Genomic DNA, 26,627 nt, shown 5'->3' on the forward strand with positions numbered 1-26,627 from the left:
CTTCCATTCTACCCACATGTGCTTCGGTCCTTTCTTGAGTCCATTGGCTTGCTGGACGAGTTATAGTTAGTCGTTCTCAGAAAGTTGCATATCTTACGAAGTTTCTGTATATGAATCTAATGTGTAGGTGTTTTAGTTGAACTTTTTTCCTTTTGTCTGGATCTTATTTTTGACCTGTTTATTACTTATTCATTCATTTTAAGGATCTCCATTTGTTAACTCAAAGTATCTTTTAGACAATTTATCGGAGTGATCCCTATTTGGTTTGTTGCAGAGTGGGTGCCGCAGCGGGCAGGCTGGGCGCGAGTCTATTGCAGCGGGAGGTCGGCCTGCCAGCCGCCGGCGGATTCACTCGAGACGCGCCCCCCAACTCGGGCAAGACGCTGATCGGGGCGAGCCTCGTGGCGGGCTCCGGAAGGGAGGCCTCCTGCGCCGACGCCTTCTGGAAGATGCCCCATAAAGGTCAGTAGCCAACAGCTGCTTGCGTGCACGACTCACTGTCACACGTGGACGGACAAATCACTCATGGCTGGACTGGCAAAATGGCGGGATATTCATCAGGTGTTTTGAATACAATGGTTCATATGCGTTTAAGATAAAATTATAATTATCTAGAGAAGAAATTAATGTTGAGTGAAAATAACTGTATCTGACTGTCATGTAGGAAACAAATGACCATAAAATCTAGGACGTTAAAGTACGATTTTAAATAACAGACTAATAATAAACAATTACGACCTGCTTTAAGTCACAGCGACACAGATAGGACTTTTGGTGCCGATGGGAAAGAAAAGGGCTAGGATTGGGAAGGAAGCGACCGTGAATTAAACTGAGTTACAGCCCCGGCATTTGCCTGGTGTGAAAATGGAGAACCACGGAAAACTATCATTAGGGCTGCCGACAGTGGGGATTCGAACCCACTATCTCCCGAATGCAAACTGATAGCTACGTGACTCAAATCGCACGGCAATTTGCTCGGGTAATAATAATAATAATAATAATAATAATAATAATAATAATAATAATAATAATAATAATAATTGTTACGGAGTTTTCCGTGGTAGGTAGAGGTGAAAGAAGGTGCGGGTGTGAATAGGTCTCCAGCTACGAAAGCAAAATTAATTTAAAATTTAACAAGGTTATATTTTCTTTTCAAAACAAAGAAATAACAAGCATGGCAGGTACAAAATAGCAAATCAAAAAGGGTAGTTACAATATTTACAGGAATTGGGCTTCGCGCCCTGACTTTACACTGCTTGGGCAATCGGCTCAGTTTTACCCCAAACACAAGTTTCAACAGAGGGGCAGAAAACCCCATTCATGCCTAGGAGCCCTTGCTCCAAATTACACTGAAAAGCCTCCACGAGGCGTACAACACTCAATTTTCAAAGAGCCACTCGCTCTCAAAATTTAAGCCTCTCCCAGGCCACACCAAACTCCACCTTCAAGTTGTCCTCAACGGACATAAACACAGGGGTAAAATACCCAATCTACTGAGGTCTATTAAATGAAAAGCAGGTTAATTAAATGACCTCTAAAATAACAATTTGAGAGGAGGCGAGCTTGCACTCCTAATACACTTTGATTAAGACCTACTTGGCACTAGGCCGTAAATACAAGGGCTAATCCCATGCTAAAGAGGTGACTTAAGAAAAGAACAATTTGTTTTACGTTATCGAAGAATAGGTTGAGAAAAATAAGTTCACCTCAAAACAATAAGAGTGGGAGCTCGAGAGGGTTAGCACTCTCTATCCCAGTATGTAGCTTAAAAGAGAATAGAAGAAAAGATCGTTACATTTTAGGAAAAGGTTACATGGAGGAACGCTTCGCACCCGCCCCGAGAGTTAAACTGCTGAGCTAGCAAAGAAAGAATTTATTAATCGGCCATTACCTTATTGATGACCGCTGCCGAGGAAAGAGGCGCTTCCCGCCTCCTGCTATGTACTTTATACACTGAAAGATGGAACAGAAGTCGCCCGGAGACCCTAAAATCAGCAGTTTATATCCTCTCGCGGAAGGTTCTAGGCGTTAGGGGAATGAAAACACCCTCCCACAAACTTTTTATTGGCTCGGGTACAGAAACATATCCAAGTTGGGGGAAGATACATCGGATTGGTCGGAAATAACTCAAAGAAATTCAGGATTGGTTAAATGCAAAACAAGGGGAAAGAGAGGGGTATACAGCCAACTTAAACAATAACTAAAAAAAAATTAGCAAAGAACAAACATTTGAAATAAAAATTTCTCCAACAAAATAGTTCTTTGACTCCGCACTAGGTTGCACTATTGTTGATCTTCAGTAGTGTCCTCTAGAAGAGAAAGTTCACACTGCTTACTTCAAGCGAAACAAAACCACATCAAAAATGACACAGTTCAAAAACTCAAAATTTTCCACGTGGTGACATCTTCTGAGAAAGTAGAGAATTAATAGCGTAGATAAAGTTCAGACTTCCTCCAGCAGAGGAGTTTCAACTGGCGCACATTTTAAATTAGCGGAGTGGAGGTGTACCGCCCGGTACAATAATAATAATAATAATAATAATAATAATAATAATAATAATAATAATAATAATAATAATAATAATAATAATAATAATAATAATAATAATAATAATAATTCCGCCTCTGTGGTGTAGTGGTTAGCGTGATTAGCTGCCACCCCCGGAGGTCCGGGTTCGATTCCCCGCTCTGCCACGAAATTTGAAAAGTGGTACGAGGGCTGGAACGGGGTCCACTCAGCCTCGGGAGGCAACTGAGTATGGGTGGGTTCGATTCCTACCTCAGCCATTCTGGAAGTGGTTTTCTGTGGTTTCCCACTTCTCCTCCAGGCGAATGCCGGGATGGTACCTAACTTAAGGCCACGGCCGCTTCCTTCCCGCTTCCCTGCCTGTACCATCCAATCTTCCCATCCCTCCACAAAGCCCCTGTTCAGCACAGCAGGTGAGGCCGCCTGGGCGAGGTACTTGTCATTCTCACCAGTTGTATCCCCTGACTCAAAGTCTGAAGCTCCAGGACACTGCCCTTGAGACAGTAGAGTCTTTAAATAAGGCTTTATAATACAGTAATGAAACCGGTATATCTACAGTATACGGCAGCGGATGCGTAGTATTAAATTATATTTTAGGAAACGTAACGGAAACAATAAGAAAAAAAGATATTTTTATCTCTTTGCGCATATCTTGAGGATGGATGATATCTTTGAGAGAAAAATCATCAGCAACAACGTGGATTGAAGAAGTTAAGAAAAATTTGAAACGAAATAATATAAGAGAAGAAGATATGAAAGAAAGAGGAATACTGTATTTAGAAATAGATTGTTAATAATATGGAAGGATTCCAAGACAAAATGGTAAAGAAAACGGTTAGAAAATGGTCTGAGAGGAGAAAGGAAAACATAATAATAATAATAATAATAATAATAATAATAATAATAATAATAATAAAGGGATATTGGAAAGAAAGGAAGTTAAGCATCGCAGGCTAAGGAATTGAAATTGTCACGGGATCCGTAGCAAGCCGTAACCGGAGGAGAAAATAATAATAATAATAATAATAATAATAATAATAATAATAATAATAATAATAATATAGCCCTAATAATAACATATTTTGAAAACGTTATGGTATCTGATAAGATTAACATAGTCAGCACTTGTTTGTTGGGCTGTATATCCAATCTCTGCTTTGTTACACAACTGGATACTTGAATTATAAATTTCAAGGAACAAAATAGAATTTACAGTAGATAACTACAAATCTATTTAATTATAAACTATTGAGATTGTAATTCAGTGTAATGTGGAAATAAACGCAAAAGTAGAAATGTAAATTGCATTATAATTTTCATTCTGATTTGGATAGACGTCGAACTGAAACTTCAATTATTACCTTAGTGATATTGCTGATAAGTAGGGTTCGGAATTTTATGATCCAAAGAAGCACAAAATATGCAAGCAAATATGTCCTAAAAACTAACTAAATATGATTTAAGAAAAGTAAAATATGACTTAAGAATTGTAGAGATGGTATTAAGCGATAATACAGCAGATACACTTAATCATACGAACTCTCAGAACTACAGTATGTAAATTAAAACTTAATACATTCATTATCATAGCCCCGAGGTGGAGTTCTCACGCTGTTTTCTATTTTTGAAAAATGAAAAAAAACGAAGTATTGGCGTTGTTTTTCCATATCTGCCGGCGTGCGTTCATACAGCATCTCTTTCTCGGAATCATGTCTTGCAAATCTGCCTCCTATCTGTTTCGGGAAATGAAAGAAAAAATCATCTATTACAGTAGGCCTATTTGGAAATCTTGTGTATGAAACTCGACGCAAATAAAATGTACTTTGCTATAAGTGACGCCTCAATCTAAACAAAAATGCTCAACCAAATATGACCGAAATATGCTTTTGCATGCAACATAAAATTGCTTTAAACGGGGTTGGGTACCTATCATTCACAGTTATTTTTAGATTTCGGGTAAAATGACCTCAGTAAAGAAGTATGACTTTTCCTTAACATCTGAACCTTACTGAAAACGTCTTAAACTGGTAGATGACTCGTCTGTCAAAAATTTTCAGTTGTAGTATATTTTAATCAAATCTTTAATTGGACGGATAGTCCCTAATAAAGATGTATTTATGTTAAAACAGAGAGGATTAAAGAACATTTTACATGAGTAGCTTCTTTATTATTTTTTTATAATCTTCCATTGGCGAATATTGGGTACTTTCAAGCTACAGAAACTCATTTGGTGATGAAGTCAAAAAGACTATGATTTTATGTGTAGGTTCGTTTAATTTCATAGCAATAGTTGCCAGTCCAATCATGAGTGCTATCTATCCATTAATGTAGTTAGAGATTAAGTTGCAAGACTGAACTCGCCTGGCACATTTAGGAGGAATTTAACATCCCTAATGTTATGTTTCTCAGATGTCCTTGGGATTTACTTTTTCCAGATTTAGGCAGAAATGCCATAAGCTAACAAGCTAAGTAGGCCTACTGGCGAGAAACTCATTTCTCTTCAAGGACGAGAATACACAATGCTTTTGATAACGTTGTAAATGTCACACAATTAACTGGTAACGGAAAGTCTACTTGTACAACGTTGTGATTGAATATTTCTTCTTCAAGAGTGGTTGCCCGTCTGATGGTCCTGAATGGTTGCCACACCGAAGGTGTTTTTGCGTTTTATTTAGATGAAGTGATTATTTTTGGTAGTGGTTTCTAACGTAACACAAACACATCGAAGGTATTGGCTGACGTGCGGGTGGGAAAGGGATACAGCGCCAGCATTTGCTAGGTGTGAAAATGGGAGTAGGGTGCCAACGTTGAGGCCCGAACCCACCATCTCCCGAATGGAAGCTCACAGCTACGCGCAGTCAGTTCACTCGGTAAGATGAGGTGAACATTTTTGATCAGAACTACGACTAATTCTTCATTCGCTGCTCATGATGAAGGTTAAAAATTCTGATAATTTTGTGAACTGACAATGTGACTTAATGAAATGTTACTCCAATCTCCACCGGGCGAGTTGGCCGTGCGCGTTGAGGCGCGCGGCTGTGAGCTTGCATCCGAGAGATAGGGGGTTCGAATCCCACTGTCGGCAGCCCTGAAGATGGTTTTCCGTGGTTTCCCATTTTCACACCAGGCAAATGCTGGGGCTGTACCTTAATTAAGGCCACGGCCACTTCCTTCCAACTCCTAGGCCATTCCTATCCCATCGTCGCCGTAAGACCTATCTGTGTCGGTGCGACGTAAAGCCCCTAGCAAAAAAAAACTCCTATCTCCTATTAAACGTCATCCTAATTTTTTTCTATTCTATGTCTTATGGCGACGATGGGATAGGAAAGGCCTAGGAATTGGAAGGAAGTGGCCGTGGCCTTAATTAAGGTACAGCCCCGGCATTTGCCTGGTGAGAAAATGGGAAACCACGGAAAACCATCTTCAGGGCTGTCGACAGTGGGGCTCGAACCCACTATCTCCCGATTACTGGATACTGGCCGCACTTAAGCGACTGCAGCTATCGAGCTCGGTGTCATCATCCTATTTAGAGACACGAGGAAAATGTACATTTTTCATCTTTCAATTGTTTCTTTTGTCCAATACTTGGCCCGTTTTTCTGCGAGGTCAGGTATGAAGTGATATGAATCTGTCGGGGCTGGTTTTTATGACCGGATGACCTTCCTGACGTCAATCGTATCAGAGGAGTTAATGAAATGAAATGAATGACGTGATGTATGATAGTAGGAAGGGAGAGGGTGAAACACGTGCCTGCACATAACCTACTCCTGTCGAATAGCACCAAGGGGTCTGATCAAGTCTTAACGTCCCCATCACCATCAACAGCGTCATATCTCTCTCTGCATACGAGCACTGCGGAGAGGTTTAGAATTTCGTGCAGGATTTTGGCACGCAATCTAGTGATTAGAAATTGTATACCACCCTCTCTCTTACCCTGCCGGTTCGATCCTGGTTCAGTCCGGTGGTATTTGAAGGTGCTCAAATACGACAGGCCCGTGTCGGTAAATTTACTGGCACGTAAAAGAACTCCTGCGAGACTAAATTCCGGCACCTCGGCGTCTCCGAAGACCTTAAAAAGTAGTTAGTGGGACGTAAAGCAAATGACATTAATTAATTATTATCTCTTACCCTGCCGGCCGACATCTGAAGGTAAAAATATTTTCAACCAACGGGACTCGAACCGGCTAACCATGGTGTCAGACTGTTTCGACTTCAACGCCTTAAGGATCACGACCACCATCTTTCTATTGTGGATAACATATTCTGTAAGCAGCTGGTGTGGTGCATGTGAACTAGATATTCTGTAGTTATTCTTTTCCGAGGCATTTGAAAATCCTTATTTTCACCACTTGGATGATGATGATGATGATGCTTGTTGTTTAAAGGGGCCTAACATCGAGGTCATCGGCCCCTAATGGTACGAAATGAGACGAAATGGAATGACAAATTAAAAGTCCCAAATTCTCCACTGACCAGAATTCAAAACGCGAGGACGAAGAATGAATGGATGGACATGAATTTAAAACAATCAGTGGATGCGACCCACAATGCTTTACATTCACAGAAACTGATGTAAAACAATAGGATTACAGACCAAGGGACTGCTGCTAGAGCATAACACTGAATCGATGATGCTTGCAGTCTAAAGGGGGTCCAAAATCCAAGTTATCGGCCCCTCATAACGGTACTTACCGCTACGAAAGTAGAACCATTGTATTTGTCATGTTGCGGTACGAATCAAAAGTAGCAGAGATTCGCGGTATTCTACACATTATGGTACTACTCAGAGGTTATGAAATGCGACATATAATACAGACCTATGGGTTTACAGGCCATTTACAGGCAACGCAAACCTATGGGGTTCATCACATAAGAGTACTAACCACAGGGACCTTCCCCTATCCCGTGGTGTTCCTCAAAGAGTGGGTACTAATCATAGGCAAGACAGAACCATGGTAGCTATCATCCCCTGGTCTTGCTCATTTGGTGGTACTAATCACAGGTACTGCAAAAGCCGACCGCACGGTGCTCCTGTGTGCTACTAATCACAAACCTATTTGGTACCTAATATAGTGGTACTACGCGAAAGTGTCCGACTCGTTGGCTGAACGGTCAGTGCACTGGCCTTCGGTTCAGAGGGTCCCGGGTTCGATTCCCGGCCGGGTCGGGGATTTTAACCTTCATTGGTTAATTCCAATGGCCCGGAGGCTGGGTTTTTGTGCTGTCCCCAACATCCGTGCAACTCACACACCACAATAACACGCAGTTACCTACACATCGCAGATGCCGCCCACCCTCATCGGAGGGTATGCCTTACAAGGGCTGCACTCGGCTAGTAATAGCCACACGAAATTTTAATATTTTTTTTTTACGCGCAAGTAAAAGCGACCCATGATGTTCTCCGCGTGGTGGTACTAATCACATGTAGTTTCATGGTTCCAAGACAATCATCCCTTGGTCGCCCCTTACGACAGGCAGGGGATACCGTGGGTGTATTCTTCGTCTGTATCCCCCACCCACAGGGGATTGTGTGTTTGGTCCGCGAGAGGTATTTTATTTCCCTCAAGTACGCCGGCAAGCCGGTTAGGACAACCCTATCCGCCACCTGGGACGCGCCACGTGGGAGTATCACCTCTCTCCCTGCTACGCCAGCGTAGTAGATTCGTGGTTCACCACCACTTGGAGAAAGTGAGTTTGACTGAGTGGCGTGCGGTGACCCTCTAAATAGATGAAGCACTGGATTGAAGTAAGAAATTAGAAAATGAAAGCTATTTCTAAAATATCCTTCATACAGCTTAATCAGCTCGTCTCTGGAATCTTCTTCCATCTGAAGTAAAACTGCTTCCTCTTCCTCACTTCCTGTAGATGTGAATAGAAACCCACATCGACGGCCTATTTCCAATACCATGCATCTGACATTGCTCTTCCTATCCATTATTTACCTTAAGATTGGTCACGCCTCCCCGTCACATATGGATATGCAGACCAGCACAACAATTTTTGTTGTGTTCGTTTTCCTATGCTACTATGGAAAAGGAAAATGAACCTTACCGTACCGTACTACAGGAATGTTGTCTGTTTGGTGTATTTCCGCAGTCCTATAGAATGAAGTATTGAAGGTTGTTTTTCCTTTACACTCACGCATAGGAAAATGAACACTGCAAAAATGGTTCTGATGGACTGCATATCCATATGTGGCTAGGCTATGTGTTAAGAAAAATAAAGGATAAGAAGAACATTTGTCAGATACGTGGTATTAGAACTAGGTAGTCGATAGGCCTATGTGATGCATATAACTTATACAACGTCGCTGCCGTTACAAAACCTCCTATGTGAAATATTTCAGCCTAAAACTTTCGCCGGTTAAGGTTCTGTCATCTAAGGTACAATATTTTGTGAATAATGTCAAGGCATTCTCGCTCTTCATAATGTATGTGCTGCGGGTCAGTATATCTCCAAAATATTATCACATAGGAGGTTTTGTCCCGGCAACGACGATAAATTAGAATTTCAAGAATGATGTGTGCAAGTCCAGTTGAATGTGGGCGAATGTGTACGCGTGCGGTTGTGAGAGTGGTTGTGAATGAGTGTGTATACAGGGGTATGTGTGAGGGTGTAAATGACTGGGGTCTTCTTACTTCAATATGTACAGCATGAATCAAGATAATTAGTATTCTAAGAGTACAGTGTTTGGAGTGAAAACATGTAAATTTGAAATTGTAAAGTTTATGTAAACATTCATTTGGGGATGGAGGCACTCCTGTGTATGTGGCGCTTGCCCTTTCACCATCTACCATCCGTAGATTGTACATGTGAAATTTAAGGAAAATAAATAAATAAATAAATAAATAAATAAATAAATAAATAAATAAATAAAATAATAATAATAATAATAATAATAATAATAATAATAATAATAATAATAATAATAATAGGGGCCTAATAATATACTGGGTGTCTCGCGTAGGAGTTGCCAGGCGTTTTTTGTCTGGTACTTCGAAATATATTTTCAATTTCTTTTTTTTTTTTTTGTAATGTTTAGGGAGAGTCACTCCTCATCAGATACCTACGTCAGGCAACGTACAATGTCAACTAAAATGTCGTTTATTTTCTTACAACAAGCAAACTGTCGTTTAAAGCGCAATTTTATGTGCCCCGTTGATGGAGCAGCCTCAAATTATTCAGTTGGGACATTCCGTGCAAGGATATTTCGCTCACCCCAGGGAATAACAAGATGTCAAAGAAATATTCTCAGGTTAAGCATTTTTTTAACAATACGAAATCACTAAATGTCAAACCACTGTGCCTTATATGAAACAGCTTTTTAAATAATTGTTTTGGATGTATTGTGTTTAATTAATTTGTGTGATTAACTGCCACCCCTGGAGGCCCGGGTTCGATTCCCGGCTCTGCCACGAAATTTAAAAAAATGGTACGAGGGCTGGAACGGGGGTTCATTCAGCCTCTGGAGGTCAACTAAGTAGAGGGGGTTCGATTACCACCTCCGCCTTCTCAGAGTAGTTTTCCGTGGTTTCCCACTTCTGCTCCAGGCAAATGCCGGGATGGTACCTAACTTAGAGCCATGGCCTCTTCCTTCTCATTTCCTTGTCTATCCCTCCCGATCTACCCATCCCACACAAGGCCCCTGTTCAGCATAGCAGGTGAGGCAACCCGGACGAGGTACTGGTCCTCCTTTCCAGTTTTATCTCTCCGACCCAAAGTCTCACGCTCCAGAGCACTGCCCCTGAGTCCGAGGGAAAAATCAACCCTGGAGGGTAAACGGACCTTATTAGGAGTTCTATTACTTCTAGATGTTTCAAATGATATGTTTCCCAGACATATCCAATGAAATGTCGTATGGCTATTAGTGCCGGGATATCCCAAGACGGGTTCGGCTCGCCAGGTGCAGGTCTTTCTATTTGACTGCCGTAGGCGACCTGCGCGTTGTGATGAAGATGAAATGATGATGAAAACAACACATACACCCAGCCCCCGTGCCATTGGAATCAACCAATTAAGGTTAAAATCCCCGACCCGGCCGGGAATCGAACCCGGGACCCTCTGAACCGAAGGCCAGTACGCTGACCGTTCAGCCAACGAGTCGGGACATATCCAATTATTGGCTCATATATGTTCTTCTTTTCAACATTTACTTCTTCTGGCTGATTTCTTCCCGTATCAAATCTGATTGTTGGGTCTATAATGAATCAGTATCTGGTGACCTTTGAATATGCCAAGATGTGTACCGGTATTCGTCTAGTGGAGCCATTTGTTGCAATACAGGATACTTCCTCCTCGACTTGCCATGATTTGTCTTTCAATGCCTCTGCTATTAGTTTCACCGAGCAGGTGGCCGCGCGGCAAATGATGTACATTAATTAAGGCCATGGCTACTCCTAGCCCTTTCCTATCCCATCGTCGTCATAAGACCTATCCGTGTCGGTGCGACGTAAAGCAAATTGTGACAATATGAGCTATTAGTTTCCTTACTTTATGCACAAGTAATCAACTAAAAATATAATCTCATTTTACTTTATAGGTTAGAGTTTGATGTTTAATGAAACAGTGGATAATAGCATATATTGATAACATCAATTCTGACTTATAAGTTACGCCTCCTCCTACCGTATTCGTGTCTGTAACCAATGTGCTGAAATACACATAAATCCTTGCTAGGGCCTTTATACGGTCCCTTGGGCTACTGTTCGTAATGTAAAGATCATAATATCGATTTCATGACGAAAACAGTGACTTGTTTCTTCCACTAGCCTCCATCGCTTACCAATAGGGTATAAAGATTTTACCTGCGCTGAATGTTTGGGTTCTTTGTGACTAAAGGTCTTTAAAGTCATATAACGTTTTAAAAGATATATATTCTTTGTTCAGAGGCTGTATTTACCTTTCAAGCGATGAAAGTGGGCGGTTCCTTGGGCAAAGCAAAGCAATTCTATACTCCAATAGGGTTTTTGAAACATTATACTATCTGTAGTTGAAGTTCCTTTTCTCAATCTTCTAAAAAGAATAAAAAAATCTTGTACCGGTTTCTTTGTCTATTTTTTGTTCTTTTACGTTGTACCGGTAGAGAACAAAAGAAATGGATGGAAGTTGTGTGTCAGGCAGCAGGGTGAGAGACAAGGGGGAGGGGTAAGGGGTGTCTGGTCCTGAAATTGCTTGGTCCGCCCTTCATTGGGAGTTAAATCGCGCGCGCGGGTTAGCTTGACTCAGACAGCAAGCCAAGTGAAAAATCAGGCCGGTGGGTCTGATGGAAATCGAAGTGAGCGGTTGACAAGGAAGGTTGAGGTGCTGTCACCTCCAGAGAGGACGGGTGGGAGTAGGGCACTCTGCCAACAGTCATAATGGCTATAAAACTCTTACGAGCTTGTAAGCGACCAAAACAAGGTTCGCCATATAGTCTACATTTATGTGCATATGAAGAAGTTCTAGTTTTCAATTCCGAATAAATTTCTTTCAATATTCGTGAGTATATATTCTTTCCTAGGGATGAGAAACGGTTGTGAATAATAGAAAAAAAAATCATCATTGTTCCGCCGACTTCAGTGGTGCAGTTGGTAAGTTGTTAGTCTTCGTTTCCAAGGTGGCGGGTTCGATTGGTGTTTAAATGCAGCAACACCCGTATCATTGGCTTTCAGCATGCTAACCAACTCCAGTGGGACTAACTGGCGAGACAAAATTCCGGCACCTCAGCGTTTACGAAAATTGTGAAGTACTCAGTGGTACGTAAACCCATAATAATATTATCATCTTTGTCTGTTAGGTCATCAGCACGAAGGTTGGTTCTATCCTCAATTGACACCACCAATGGTTATGTGGTTATAGAGAAACCACACTAACCTATGGCGGCACCAAAATGAGGCATACTACGCAGGATGAAGAGCGAAGTAGTTGGCCATTGCTTTCCTCGTTGGTCCAGGAAGTCCTATTGCAGCACGACCAAACCCATGAGTAGCACCTTTCATAACACTGAGACACACTGGTCCTGCTTCGAATGTCACTCAGCAGTACCCGTACCTCAGGAGCTTCCATATTGTCTTCGGGGAAGTTACATTTTGCTACGGCCTGTGCCATTAAAGAAATGCAAAAAAAAAAAAATACTGCATCCATCAAGAAATAGCAACAAACGTAATTATACTATTATCATTGTAATAACGAATATCGAGGAAATGTTCTGGACTTACAGATGGGTTCCAATGGTGTTCCTAGCTTCTAATGTTTTAATGGAAATAACGGTGCGACCTTCGGAGAGTGTGGTTCGTTGAAATGTCGGGCGCAGTTACGGCGAAACTTTGATGGTCTTGGCGATACAGAATGGAATTTTTGTATATCTCTGATAGGGTTTACTTATAAAAAATCCAGGCAAACAACTCAATTTTGAAAACACCCTAGGGATATGGGCTACGAATTTTACGTAGGGCCTAAAAAAATATAATAAAGTATGAGCTGATATCCTTTATTTATTCCTAAAAATTACAATTCTTGTCATAATCATCGTTATCCAGTCAATTAGATTAGCAGTTTGTCTTTTACTACCACTACGAGCGCTAATGTGAGTCAATGCAGCGTTTCACTTAAGCCCTTATAACTACAGGGGCTGCCTGGCCGAGACGGTAAAGGCGTGCTCGGTTCGTCCGGAAGGACGTGGGTTCGAATCCCCGTCAGGAAGTCGTAGAATTTAAGAAACGAGATTTCCACTTCCGGAGGTGCATATGGCCCTGAGGTTCACTCAGCCTACACCAGGGTACCAGGTTAATTCCTGGGGGCAACGGCGGCCGGGCGTAGAGCTAACTACTCTACCCCGTCACGAGCCTTTACCTTCCACTCCTCCAAGGGCCTTCATGGCCTGTACGAAGGTGACATTGTCTTGTCTTGCCTTATAACTACATTTGGTGTGGACATTTAAAAAAACATCTCAGGGTATTGAACCAAGGAACACATAAAGAATTACGTAAATAAGTTAATTTGGCTAGGATATGAATAAAAAAGGAAAGGAGGAAGAAAACGAGCGATTTTAGGCTGTTTTTTGTTTGTTTGTTTGTTTGTTTGTTTGTTTGATAAAGCTAACCAGAACTCACAATTTGAAACCTTTCTGGGCCCTTTATCGCTTCAACTTTCGGCAGAATTGAGGAAATTGCGTAATTTAACTTTGTCTGCTGAGAAATATTTTCAACATTAACAACCATCATGATATAAAACGTTCAAAATTAAGTTTAAAGTAATTTTTGTTTGAAATATCTATAACCGAGCAAGTTGGTCGTGCGGTTAGGGGTGTGCAGCTGTGAGCTTGCATTCGGGAGGTAGTGGGTTTGAACCCCACTGTCGGCAGCCCTGAAGATGGTTTCCCATTTTCACACCAGGCAAATTCTGGGGCTGTGCCTTAGTTAAGGCCACGGCCGCTTCCTTCCCACTCCTAGCCTTTTCCTGTCCCATCGTCGCCTTGAAACTTATCTGTGTCGGTGCGACGTAAAGCAACTTGAAAAAAAAAAAAAAGCATACGACTGTATTCATCGTGAATCATTATTAAAAAGCCTTAAAGAATTTGGCTTACACCAAAAACTTGTTAACCTCATTAGCATTACTTTTAAAAATAAGAAGGCACAAGTTAAATTTAGAGGTGAATTATCAGAATCATTCACTATAAGAACAGGACTTCGACAAGGAGGCGGACTTTCACCATTGTTATTTAATTGGGCATTGGAGAAGGTTATGCGTGAATGGGACAAGAAAAGCCAACCAGCTATCAAGATCGGTAGAAATATTAACCTCAACTGCCTTGATTTTGCGGACGATTTAGCATTACTTGCAAATACAATAGAAGAGGCTAAATTTCAAATTGAACGACTAGAAATTATAGCAAAAAAATGGGATTACAAATTTCATTTGAAGAAACAGAAATGATGCCAACTTTTAAAATTGATTTGCCAGTTATTCAACTTAACAGTAATGAAGAGATTAACGTTGTTCATAAATTCAAATATCTTGAGGAAATAATAACATGGAACATAAATGAAAAAGAAACAATGGAACACGGAACAACTAAATTTAAACAAGCACGAAGACTTACCTGGCCAACCTATTAAAAAAAAATCTCTTTCGATAAACGCTAAGCTGAAACACTATAATTCCATAGTTAAACCAGAGGCAACATATGCTAGTGAAACTTTACTCAAATTAAATGTAAAACAGACAAATTACAGAAAACTGAGAGAAAATTCTTAGAACAATTATTAATAAAAACACCAAGTTGATGGACAGTGGAGATTGTTGCCTAACAACATTGTCTATCGTGAATGTGAATCAATAATATCTACAATGCGTAAAAGAAGAATTTCCTTTTTCTGTCACATATCAAGATTACCAGACACCGGGATATTTAAACAACTATTTTATTACTTTTTTGAAAAATAAAATCAATAATAATTGGTTCAAAGAAGTTCAGAATGATTTCGAAGAATTGGGTATAACTTGGCAACAAATCAAAGACAGAAAAGAGAAGAGGATTTTGAAGAACAAAAGCATAAGTCTCAAACTAAAAACAGTTGAACGGAAACAATATACTCTATCGGACACACAAAGGGCTTCCAGGTCGGAGAGGATGAGAAAGTTCTAGGAGAAGAAAAAGAAGAAATTAACTCAAATGTATTGATTTAAGTGCTCCAATGTGGGCGTAAAATATGTAAATAAATAAAGATGACCGTTTTCAAAACATCAAGAAGAATAAATAATTTCAATCCCCCTCTCTGCGTCCTTCCTCCTTTGAATATCGCAATGACTATAAACCAGCATTTATGGGAACTCTTTTTTTTTTGCTAGTTGCTTTACGTCGCACCGACACAGATAGGTCTTATGGCGACGATGGGACAGGGAAGGGCTAGGAGTGGGAAGGAAGCGGCCGTGGCCTTAATTAAGGTACAGCCCCAGCATTTGCCTCGTGTGAAAATGGGAAACCACGGAAAAACATTTTCAGGGCTGCCGACAGTGGGGTTCGAACCTACTATCTCCCGAATACTGGATACTGGCCGCACTTAAGCGACTGCAGCTATCGAGCTCGGTGAACTCATTTGTAAAATATGCCTTGTCCGTTTCATGTGATCAGACAGACAGACAGACAGACAGACAGACAGACAGACAGACAGACAGACAGACAGACAGACAGACAGACAGAGTGTTTATATGAGCCGGAAGTATTTTAGTCAAACTAAACGATAGTTTTCATAATTTCCGACTGAGCGTGAATTTTACTTGGAGAGATCTGGACTGTAGGTACTTCACAGGCTCGATATGTTGATCGACAGAGGTTGGCCGGTTAAGTGCCGTCATTAGTTATTCCATTCCACGCTCCCAAGTCGTGGACTGACCGACCGGAGGGTAAGATCTCCGGAGATGCATGTTGCAACAGCTCCATCATACATTAAAAGTAACACTCTCATTTAAAACATCGGCCAGCCGGAAGTTGCAGGGAGATTAGGGTGGGGTGAATATTACGAACATCCAGTATTAACATTCAAGACCAGTTAATAGTATCTGATAAAGAAATATATCTCTACCCTATATATAGACAGAGAGATAAGAGGAAAGTGAATTTGCTATGAACATCGAAGTAAATTTTTAAGGACCTGTAAAGAAAGGTATTGACATACCAGCTTAGACTTTTACGGCCGGCATCTCAACGAATATTATTTTTAGGGCCATGGTCGAGAAAGGTACTATTTTAAAGATTTGAAATAGCCTTTCTTTCTCATAATATGAACACACAATTTACCCTTGTTGGAGGGTCTCTATCAGCCTAGCAATACCAAACAAAACCCCACGGCACTATAACCCTACCAAGCGACCGCTGCTCAGCCCGGAGGACTGCAGATTACGAGGTATCGTGTGGTCGGCATGACGAATCCTCTCAGCCGTTATTCTTGGTTTTCTAGACCGGGGCTGCTATCTCACCGTCAGATAGCTCCTCAATTCTAATCACGTAGGCTGAGTGGACCTCGAACCAGCCCTCAGGTCCAGGTAAAAATCCCTGACCTGGCCGGGAATCGAACCCGGGGCCTCCGGGTAAGAGACAGGCACGCTACCCCTACACCACGGGAGCCACACTAAATTATTATTATTATTATTATTATTATTATTATTATTATTATTATTATTATTACATGTTGGCTTTCCTCCCGAGAGGTTGAAGTTCGAATCCCGATCTATCCTAGATTGAGAGTTTCATCTCAAAATTCACCTCGCGTCTGGAAAGGCACCTGGACTTAAACCCCGGGCCAAAACTGAAACTGAAATGAGCCTGGGTCGCTACAGTGAGCCCAGAAATATCTGGGATTAGCTAACAACTAAATAATAATAATAATAATAATAATAATAATAATAATAATAATAATAATAATAATAATAATAATAATAATAATGTGATCGGTATCAGATTCCGCGAACGAATAATCATCCACAATTTGTATAAAAATCAGTCTGCAGTGATAAGAATCGTGATCTATGAAAAAGAATCAGCAATGCAGAAAGGAGTGAGGCAAGGCTGCAGTTTGTCCCCAGTTTGTTGATATAGAACAGGCAGTAAAGGAAAGCAAAGAGTAATTTGGAAAGGGAATCACAATCCAAGCAGACGAAATCAAAACCCTGAGATTTGCTGATGATATTGTTTTTTCTGAAACTGCAGTAGATCTGGGGAAATTGCTGAATGGTATGGACGGAGCCTTGTGCAAGGAGTACAAGACGAAAATAAATAAGTCCACACAAATGTAATGGAGTGCAGTCGAGTGAAGTCAGATGATGCAGGAAATATTAGCTTTGGAAAGGAAGTCTTAAAGGGAGTAGATGGATATTGCTACTTGTGTAGTAAAATAACTAACGATGGCAGAAGTAAGGAGGGCATAAAACGCGAAAAAGCACAAGCAAGGAAGGCCCTTCTTAAGAAAAGAAATTTTCTCACTTCGAACATTCAGGAATTAGAAAGATGTCTTAGAAGAGTTTCGTCTGGAATGTGGCATTGTGTGGAAGTGAAACATGGACGATTACTAGTTCAGAAAGAAAGAGAATAGAAGCTTTTGAAATGTGGTGGTACAGAAGAATGCTAAAGGTGAGATGGATAGATCGAATCATGAAGAAGTAGGCCTACTGAGTTAAATTTTCGAGAGATCTATTTGGCTAAATTTGACGAGAAGAAGAAATAGAATGTTAGGACACATCTTAAGACACGCAGGACTTGCCCAGTTGGATTTTGAGGGAAGTGTAGGTGGCAAGAATGGTAGGGCTATATCAAGGTGTTGGATGCAGCAGTTACGTAGAAATGAAAAGGTTAGCCCAGGATAGGCTGGCATGAAGAGCTGCATCAAACCAGTCTATGGACTGATGACTCAAACAACAACGGACAATAATAATAATAATAATAATAATAATAATAATAATAATAATAATAATAATAATAATAATAATAATAATAATAATAATGCATTTATGTCCCACTAACTACATTTTGAAGATTTTCAGGAATAGTAATAATCATCATCATCATCACCATCATCATCATCATCATCATCATTATACACATCTACCGACCGGGGGGCCAGTGATGGTACACTTTCACGGGTGGATTTTATGGTAAGCTTTCACTGATGATTTTAGCTAACTTATGTTATGCGTTCTCTAGAGAAAAATGTACCTCCCTAACTACCCGCTTTCACTATAACAGATAATGAGTATAAGTTTAAACTATATCGACTTATGTTTCTTAGAAAAGAAAAGTGTAATGTCATCGAATTCCTGACCCTTGCAATGCAAATCAAAGGCAGTGGTGGCGTGGTTGAGCAATTAACGTGCTCACTATCACCCTGCTTCCTTTTTGAACATTCAGAACACAATAATCCCTTTGCTTGGCTTAGCTTGCATCTCGGCGTACGTGCGTATTTTAATAGTGGCGGTGTACTGCATCCTTTTGATTACATTCATGTCTAGTTAAGCATGAAACTAAAATTACTCAAGATTGTGAATGTAAAATAAAAAGGCATATGATCGTTTGGTATTCAAGTGTGAGGGCTAGCCATTAATTAAGCTGTACTCTTTGATCAGAGATGTGTTCACTTTTTTTTTTTTTTGGTAGGAGTGTGGGGGATGGTCGCGTGCGGGTGTGTCAATGGGTTCCTCGCGCCCACCCCTGCCACCCCGTTCTCTGCGGCACGCGGCTCAGATTCATTACACGTGGGAGATGAAATTGGCCGCTTCATGTTCGCCGCTAGTCTCACACTAGTTTGGCCACAGAAGTTGGCACCCTTAGTATGCCCTCGGGGACTGCATTCCTTGGAACCGCAAATAACGGGCGGTGTGACACAACACCCTCATAGGAGGGAGAGGCCTTAATAAAAAGGAGAGAAAGAGCGATAGAAGACAAAGTTACAAAACATCATGTTACAATTAAATGAAGAGCGGCTCCTTTTTTTTACTTCACCGCAGTGCCAAGCTAGCGGTTCATACATTGCACACAGAAGAGGGATCTTTTTCATCTTAGCTACTAAATTAAAGTTCTATTGAAGAGAAGTCCGTTCTCTGTTTTAAAGGGTAACGCCGTTAACTATCCGTCATAGTGCCATGAATGAATCGCTGAAAAAGAATGTCGGGGGATAGTAATGATTAGGGAGAAAAACCAGAGAAGAGAGCACCAATTCAGCTTTAGAGATCAACATGCAAAATAAAAATATGGTGGTAATTGACAAGGCCGATAACCTGACTGAAATAAATTCAAGAACATCTGTGAGGTAGAGATAAAGACAAGGACTGCCATGACAAGAATAACCCATTAATATGATGTTTGGAAGAATCGCTCCAATTTCAGTCAAGCTAAAGGTAAGGCACATAAACGCGACTGTAAATCTCTTCACATGATTGTAAGAGTATTTAGCGGCTTGTAGTAAGGATGTAAAGAAGAGGGCATACGAGTCTCTGGTAAAACTCCAACTAGAGAATGGTCTACTTTATGGGATTACTTGATACTAGAACTGGAGTACCTAGGTGTTAATATGAGGAAAGATCTTCATTGAGGTAATCACATAAACGGTATTGTAAACAAAGGGTACAGATCTCTGCACGTGGTATGAGGGTATCTAGGGGTTGTAGAAGGATGTAAAGGAGAGGGCATCTAAGTTTCTGGTAAGACCCGAACTATAGTATGGTTCCAGTGTATGGGACTCCTCACCATGACTACTTGATTCGGGAACTGGAAACAATTCAAAGAAAAGCAGCTCGATGGATTCTGGGTGATTTCCGACAAAAGAGTAGCATTACGAAAATTTTTCAAAGTTTGGACTGGGAAAACTTGGAAGAAAGGAGACGATCTGCTCGACTAAATGGTATGTTCCGAGCTGTCAGTGGATAGATAGCGCAGAATGACGTTAGTAGACGAATAAGTTTGAGTCGTGTTTTCAAAAGTAGGAAATATCAAAATAGGATAAAGTTGGAATTCAAGAGGACAAATTGGGGTAAATATTCGTTTATAGGAAGAGGAGTTAGGAATTGGAATAATTTACCAAGGGAGATGTTCAATAAATTTCCAAATTCTTTAGAGAGAGAGAGATTTATTAAAGAAATAAATCATCCGTCCTCCAATGAGGGTGACCATTTGGATCCGGAATACAGTTTCAATTTCAATGGTGTAAAAATATCAAAAGATGAACATTTAATCGTTAATGCTGTTATCTTCTTTTTCCAGGGTTAGTTGGGGAGGAATGTAACTCACGTTCTCAGGTATAGGTGGAAATGAATGATTTGCAGCGAGTCCCTCAGTATCTGTATTACTATTTTTTCTAGCTCGCAGAATGGAACTTTCAAATTTTGTAGGAAGTTCGATGTCTGACTAGGGAGGGTGCCTCTTGCTCCGAAAAGCAGGCCTGTGACAATCCACCGATCAATAGGTATTTTATACTTAGATGAAATGTAAGAAAAATCTAGGTAAAAAAATATATGGAACCTGCCTCCTGGCCGACTGCCGTAAATGCAGATCAGTGGTGACTGAAGATATTCAAATCAGCAGGATTTGTTCTCGGCGATTTCCGACAAAAGAGCAGTGTTACAAAAATGTTTGGGATGGGAAGACTTGGAATTAAGGAGACGAACAGCTCGACTAAGCGCAATGTTTCGAATTGTCAGTGGAGAGATGGATTGGAATGGCATTAGTAGACGAATGAGCTTGAGTGGAGATTTTAAAAGTAGCAAATGAAGATAAATTTGGAATTCAAGGGGACAAGTGGGGGCAAACACTTGTTTTGAGGAAGAGTAATTAGATATTGGAATAATTTATCATAGAAGATGTTTGATAAGTTCTTTCAAATCATTTAAGAGTTTTTTTACGGTTGGCTTTACGTTGCACCGACACGGTTAGGTCTTATGGCGACGATGGGATAGGAAAGGGATAGCAGTGGGAAGTAAGCGGCCGTGGCCTTAAATAAGGTACAGCCCCAGCATTTGCTTGGTGTCATAATGGGGAACTACGAAAAACCATTTTTCAGAGATACCGACAGTGGGATTCAAACCCACTATTTTCCGAATGCAAGCTCAGCTACGCGCCCCTGACCACACGGCCAACTCGCTCGGTCATTTGAGGGAAAACTAGGTAAACAACTAATAGGGGATCTGTCACCTGGGTAACAGCCCTAAATGCAGATCAATGGTGATTGATTGATTGAGATTGATTGATTGATTGATTGATTGATTGATTGATTGATTGATTGATTGATTGATTGATTGATTGATTGATTGATTGATTGATTGATTGATTGATTGATTGTTCAAAACTCAGGTTTTCTCATTCTTCATCTACGGTGTTGAAATGTGTACCTTGTGAGCTGTAGATTTTAAAAATACGATGCTGGAGCGGCAGCATTTCGTACCAACGAGTGCATACTGAAGGAGTATTCTTTGGTCGTATGATACGATGCAGAGAAAAGTTCTTCATTTTAGGGAAGAGAGGGCGTGATCATTGAGTAAACAGTCTCTTGCAACACGGTTTAGTGACGATTTTTCTCGCAGCTGTAACATTCCCCCAGAATACTCTCAAGATTTTACAAATTACCTTACTTCGCCGCCTTAATTGCTGCTAACCTCACTTCGCTTGCTACTACGCTGCTAACTTTATATGCCTCGCCGTACAACTGCTACCTTCCCTGATTCTCGTCATACTGTCTTTGCTCACCCATGCTGTGTTGAATAAGAGTCCAGGTAGCAAAGATGTTAAGTCGGTGCGTAGATACACCGAAAGCCGGAATCAGCCCTCCAGAACCAGAACTGAACTGATTTTTAGATAACTTTTCGGGGGGGGGGGGGTAGGCGAAGCCCGCTCCCCCCGCGTGACGATCGTCACTAATCTACATTGCCTCAGACATGCTATTAGGGAAGGTTTGTGTTGGAATGGTGGTGTTGAGGCGTGGTGTTAACGGTCAGGGTAAAACAACATAGGCGGAAAAAGACAGAGTCTACATGTAGAACCTGACAAATTGTGATAGCACTGGATGTGGTTTCTGGATAGGTCCAGTTGATAGTGTTTGTTGAGAAACGGTATATGCACAAGTCATGAACAATATTCTCGCCAGTCCATTTATTCAGGGGATGATTTTTAGAAGCGGAGGGATAATCATTTATAGGGAGAGTGTAGAAAGTTCACGAACACATGTACCGTAAGATGATTCCAAAAGGCTGACGTCATAGTGACGTATAGAACCCCAGGTTGGAGAAGTGAGGACTCTGCAGTATGGCGAGAATCAGCGAAGGTAGCAGCTGTACGGTGAGGCAGTATAAATTTAGCAGCGTAGTAGCAAGAGAAGTGAGGTTAGCAGCGATGCAGGCGGCGAAGTAAAGGTAATTTCTAAAATTTGAGAGTATTTTGGGGAAATGTTACAGAGACATGATAATTATTCTTCTTCCTCTTCTTCTGGTACCTCTCCTCACACAAAGTTGACGACCATTGTGCAGTATCCTCCGCCCACGTTCATGTTACCACTCCATCTTGCTTGTAGTGGTGATTGTTGCTTAAATATTTGGTCTTGAGGACCAAGCTATTTGAGATTCTGAAGATGATCGGGATCAGATACAGAGAAAGGAATATTATCTACATTCTGAACAAAAATGAGTCTCGAATGATAATAATCGGTGGCTGTGAAAAGGAAGCAGCAATCCAGAAAGCAGTGAGGCAAGGTTGCACTTCTTCCTCTCTCTCTCTCTCTCAACACACACACACACACACACACACACACACACACACACACACACACACACTCTCTCTCTCTCTCTCTCTCTCTCTCTCTCTCTCTCTCTCTCCCTCTCTCTCTCCTCTTCAATGTTTATATGGAACAGACGGTACAAGAAATCAAAGAGGAATTTGGTAAGAGAATCACAATCCAAGCAGAGGAAATCAAAACTCTGAGATTTGCCAATGATATTACTATTTTATTTGAGTACGCGGATCTGGAGAAAGCTGAATAGTATGGCCATAATCTTGTAAAAGGAGTGCAAGAGATAAATGTGTACATTAAAAAAATGGAGTGCAGTCGAACGAAGTCGGGTGACGCAGAAAGTATTAGATTAGAAAATGTATTCTTAAAGGAAGTAGATGAATATTTTTGCTTGGGCAGTAGAATAACTCGTAATGACAGAAGTAAGGAGAACATAAAAAACAGAATAACACACACAAGGAAGTAAGTTATTTCTTAAGAAAAGAAATTTGCTCACTTTAGGCATTGATATAAGACTTAGAAATATGGTTTTGAAGACTATGGTCTGGAACATTGTACTGTATGGTAGTGACACTTGGACAATAACTAGTTCAGAAAGAAAGAAAATAGGAGCTTTCGAAATATGTTGTGGAGAAGAATGCTGAAGGTGGGATGAGCTAGATCGAATAACAAATGAAGATATACTGAATCAAACTGGTGAGAGGGAAACAATTCGGCAAAATTAAGCTCACCAGGGGGCCATGATCGTTAAGGCGTTGAAGTCTATTGAGACCGTGGTTAGCTGGTTCGAGTCCCCTCAATCGAAAAATATTTCACCATCAGAATGTTGGCCGGTAGGGTAGGAGAGGTGGTGGTATACAATTTCTAATCACTACTAGATTGCGTACTAAAAGCCTAGATTCAATTCCAAACTTCTTCGCAGTGTTCAGATGGAGCGATGGCATATGACGCTGTTGATGGTGGTTCGTCCGTCGGATAGGGACGTAAAGCCTTGGTACTATTCGACAGGAGGAGGCTATGTGCCGGCACCAGGTTTCACCCTCTCCCTTCCTAACATCATATCGTCGCTGTTCGGGCGAAAGATCATAATTCAATGCCCACCCTATCCATTATTTTCCTTAAGACTATACACGCCTCCCAGCGACATATGGATATGCAGTCCATCAGAACAATTTTCGTTGTGTTCATTTTCCTATGCGCGTGTGTAAAGGAAAGTGAACCTTACCGTACCGCACTCTAGAAATGTATGTTTGCATGACTTATTTACGCACTCCTCCAGTATAATGTACTTATGATTCATTTTTCTTTACACACTTCCATAGGAAAATGAACACAACGAAAATTGTTCTGATGGACTGCATATCCATATGTCGCTGGGAGGCGTGTATAGTCTTAAGGCAAATAATGGATAGGAAGAGCATTGTGAGATGTGACCTTTTTCCTGAACAATGACGATATATCACGTCATTCATCTCACGAACTCCTCTGATGAGGTTGACGTCAGGAAGAGCATCCGGTCATAAAAACTCGCTCGAAGATTCATCTCACTTCATACCTGCCCCCGGAGAGAAACGGGACAAGGCTTGGACATACATACGTACATACAGAACAAAATTAAAAGTGTGCACGCAAAATTGAATTGCAGAGACAAGTTAAAGTGTACAGAAAAGTTTATTTGTAGGCCTACCAATAGCATTTCAAAAGTAATCTGCTCCAAAAGGATATTATTGTTCCTTGGCATGTTACACTAAAGTTGAGGTTTTACGTTAACGAGGATCAAAAAGTATCTATAAGTCAACATTCAACTCTACTGAAGATATAATTAATTTTGAGATATCTCGTAGGCACTCTTCGAAAGTCTGCAAACTAACTCGAGCAATATAATTTGAAGAAGTCTTTCCTTTTCCGGTACTTTTGTCATGACCTGTCCACTTCTTGTTAACCAGTCGCTAACGACGCCGGCTTCGAGTGGCAGTGCGAAGAGGGGACGCTGAACATAGCCACAGAAAGAAGGAACAGCAATTTGCTGGCCTTTCATCGCCATGAGATCCCGAGGACGCGATTGCCTTGTTAGTCCCCTCGCGACAGTTAATTAAGTAGATCGTGTGTAAGCCACCACATCCCCTCAGGTCTCACAAGGGAAAAAATCTATTATTACGAATGTTAAAAAGTAGCTGCGGAAATATGTAGGCCTACTTTGTGAAATGAATTTCTTTTTCGTTTTTTTTTTAAGAATGCTCTGTGAAGGAGTAGTGCAGTTAAGACACGCGTCTTCACTCATGAGTATACATTGAATTTCAGTAAAGAATTTATTTTCTTTCTCAAGAGATACATTCGCAGGACGTAACTGCAGGTGACTGGACCAACAACACCACTGTGTTTAATAGCCAATGGGAAGATTTAACAGTGACAATTGGAAGTGTCAGACTCTTGCTAATATTAATTATCATAACTTCATGTAGTCCACCTCTGTGATGTAGTGGTTACTATGATTAGTTGCCACCGCCGGAGGCCCGGGTTCGATTTCCGGCTCTGGCACGAAATTTGAAAAGTGCTACGAGGGCTGGAACGGGGTCCACTCAGCCTCGGGAGGTCAACTGAGTATAGGTGGGTTCGATTCCCACCTCAGCCGTCGTGTAAGTGGTTTTCTGTGGTTTACCACTTCTCCAGGCAAATGCCGGAATGGCACCTAACTTAAGGCCACGGCCGCTTCCTTCCCTCTTCCTTGTCTATCCCTTCCAATCTTCCCATCCTTCACCAAGGCCCCTGTTCAGCATAGCAGGTGTGGCCGCCTGGGCGAGGTACTGGTCCTCTTCCCCAGTTGTATCTCCAGGCCCAATGTCTCACGCTCCAGGACACTGCCCTTGAGGCGGTAGAGGTTGGATCCCTCGCTGAGTCCAAGGGAAAAACCAACCCTGGAGGGTAAGCAGATTAAAAAGAAGATAACCATGTAGGTACCTATAATGGTTCTTCAATTGAAATATAGACTGATTTCTACATTATACAAGATATAAATTCTTAATCTAACTCATTGGAAATACTACTGTTTTCGGTCAATATCTGACCATCCTCAGCTACATATCAAGAAACTTAAAAACTAAAAAGCACTATATAAACAATGATGTGACGAACAATATTAAGATCACATAAACTTCTAAGGTGAGTCCTAAAATATAGCCTACGTTAAATAAAAAATGTACACACTATATACCGTAATTATAAAGACTTCTTTGAGATTACTTGTCCTATGAATTATGAGAAAAACATTTAAAAAAAGGAAGTAGTTCTGATTGTATTTCGACAAATTGCACAGTCTTTAAAACTAGTTGTTGGAAAAAGTACTGCTCATTTATGTCTTGAAGTAAAAATTTCACAGTTGTCATGTAACCGGCATAAGTAATGCATGCAATCTCTAGTAATTAAGCGTCATAAAACTACCGCTGACACTGGTAATACTTTGTGGAATAGGTGGGAGTTATAATAGAATCCTTTTTCCACACGAAGTCCGGCTCCACGACTAAATGGTTAGCGTGCGGGCCTTTGGTCATAGGGGTCCCGGGTTCGATTCCAGGCAGGGTCGGGAATTTTAACCATCATGGGTTAGTTTTTCTGGCACGGGGGCTGGGTGTATGTGTCGTCTTCATCATCATTTCATCCTCAACACGACGCACAGGTGGTCGGCTACGTGTGTCAAATCAAAAGACGTGCACCTGGCGAGCCGAACCTGTCCTCGGACACTCCCGGAACTAAAAACCATATGCCATACGAAAACGGCTTTATAATGCCTACTATTTCTAACGGCAAGGCATGCTTAATTATCACGCCTACCATTAACCACTGCCCCCTGAAATGAGCAC

The 26,627-nt window shown here is 41.0% G+C and overlaps 1 protein-coding gene across 1 annotated transcript in view; it reads left to right on the forward strand.

The window, feature by feature from the left end:
• Positions 1-331: 331 nt before the first annotated feature.
• Positions 332-26,627, forward strand: part of toy (twin of eyeless) — a 319,425-nt gene continuing 293,129 nt past the window's right edge. The window contains exon 1 of the mRNA XM_067144164.2: positions 332-462. Coding sequence (XP_067000265.1) covers positions 450-462 — 13 coding nt within the window. The 5' untranslated portion in view covers positions 332-449. The remainder of the gene's footprint in view (positions 463-26,627) is intronic.

This window comes from Anabrus simplex, chromosome 3 (genome assembly GCF_040414725.1).
Source record: "Anabrus simplex isolate iqAnaSimp1 chromosome 3, ASM4041472v1, whole genome shotgun sequence".
NCBI lineage: Eukaryota > Metazoa > Arthropoda > Insecta > Orthoptera > Tettigoniidae > Anabrus > Anabrus simplex.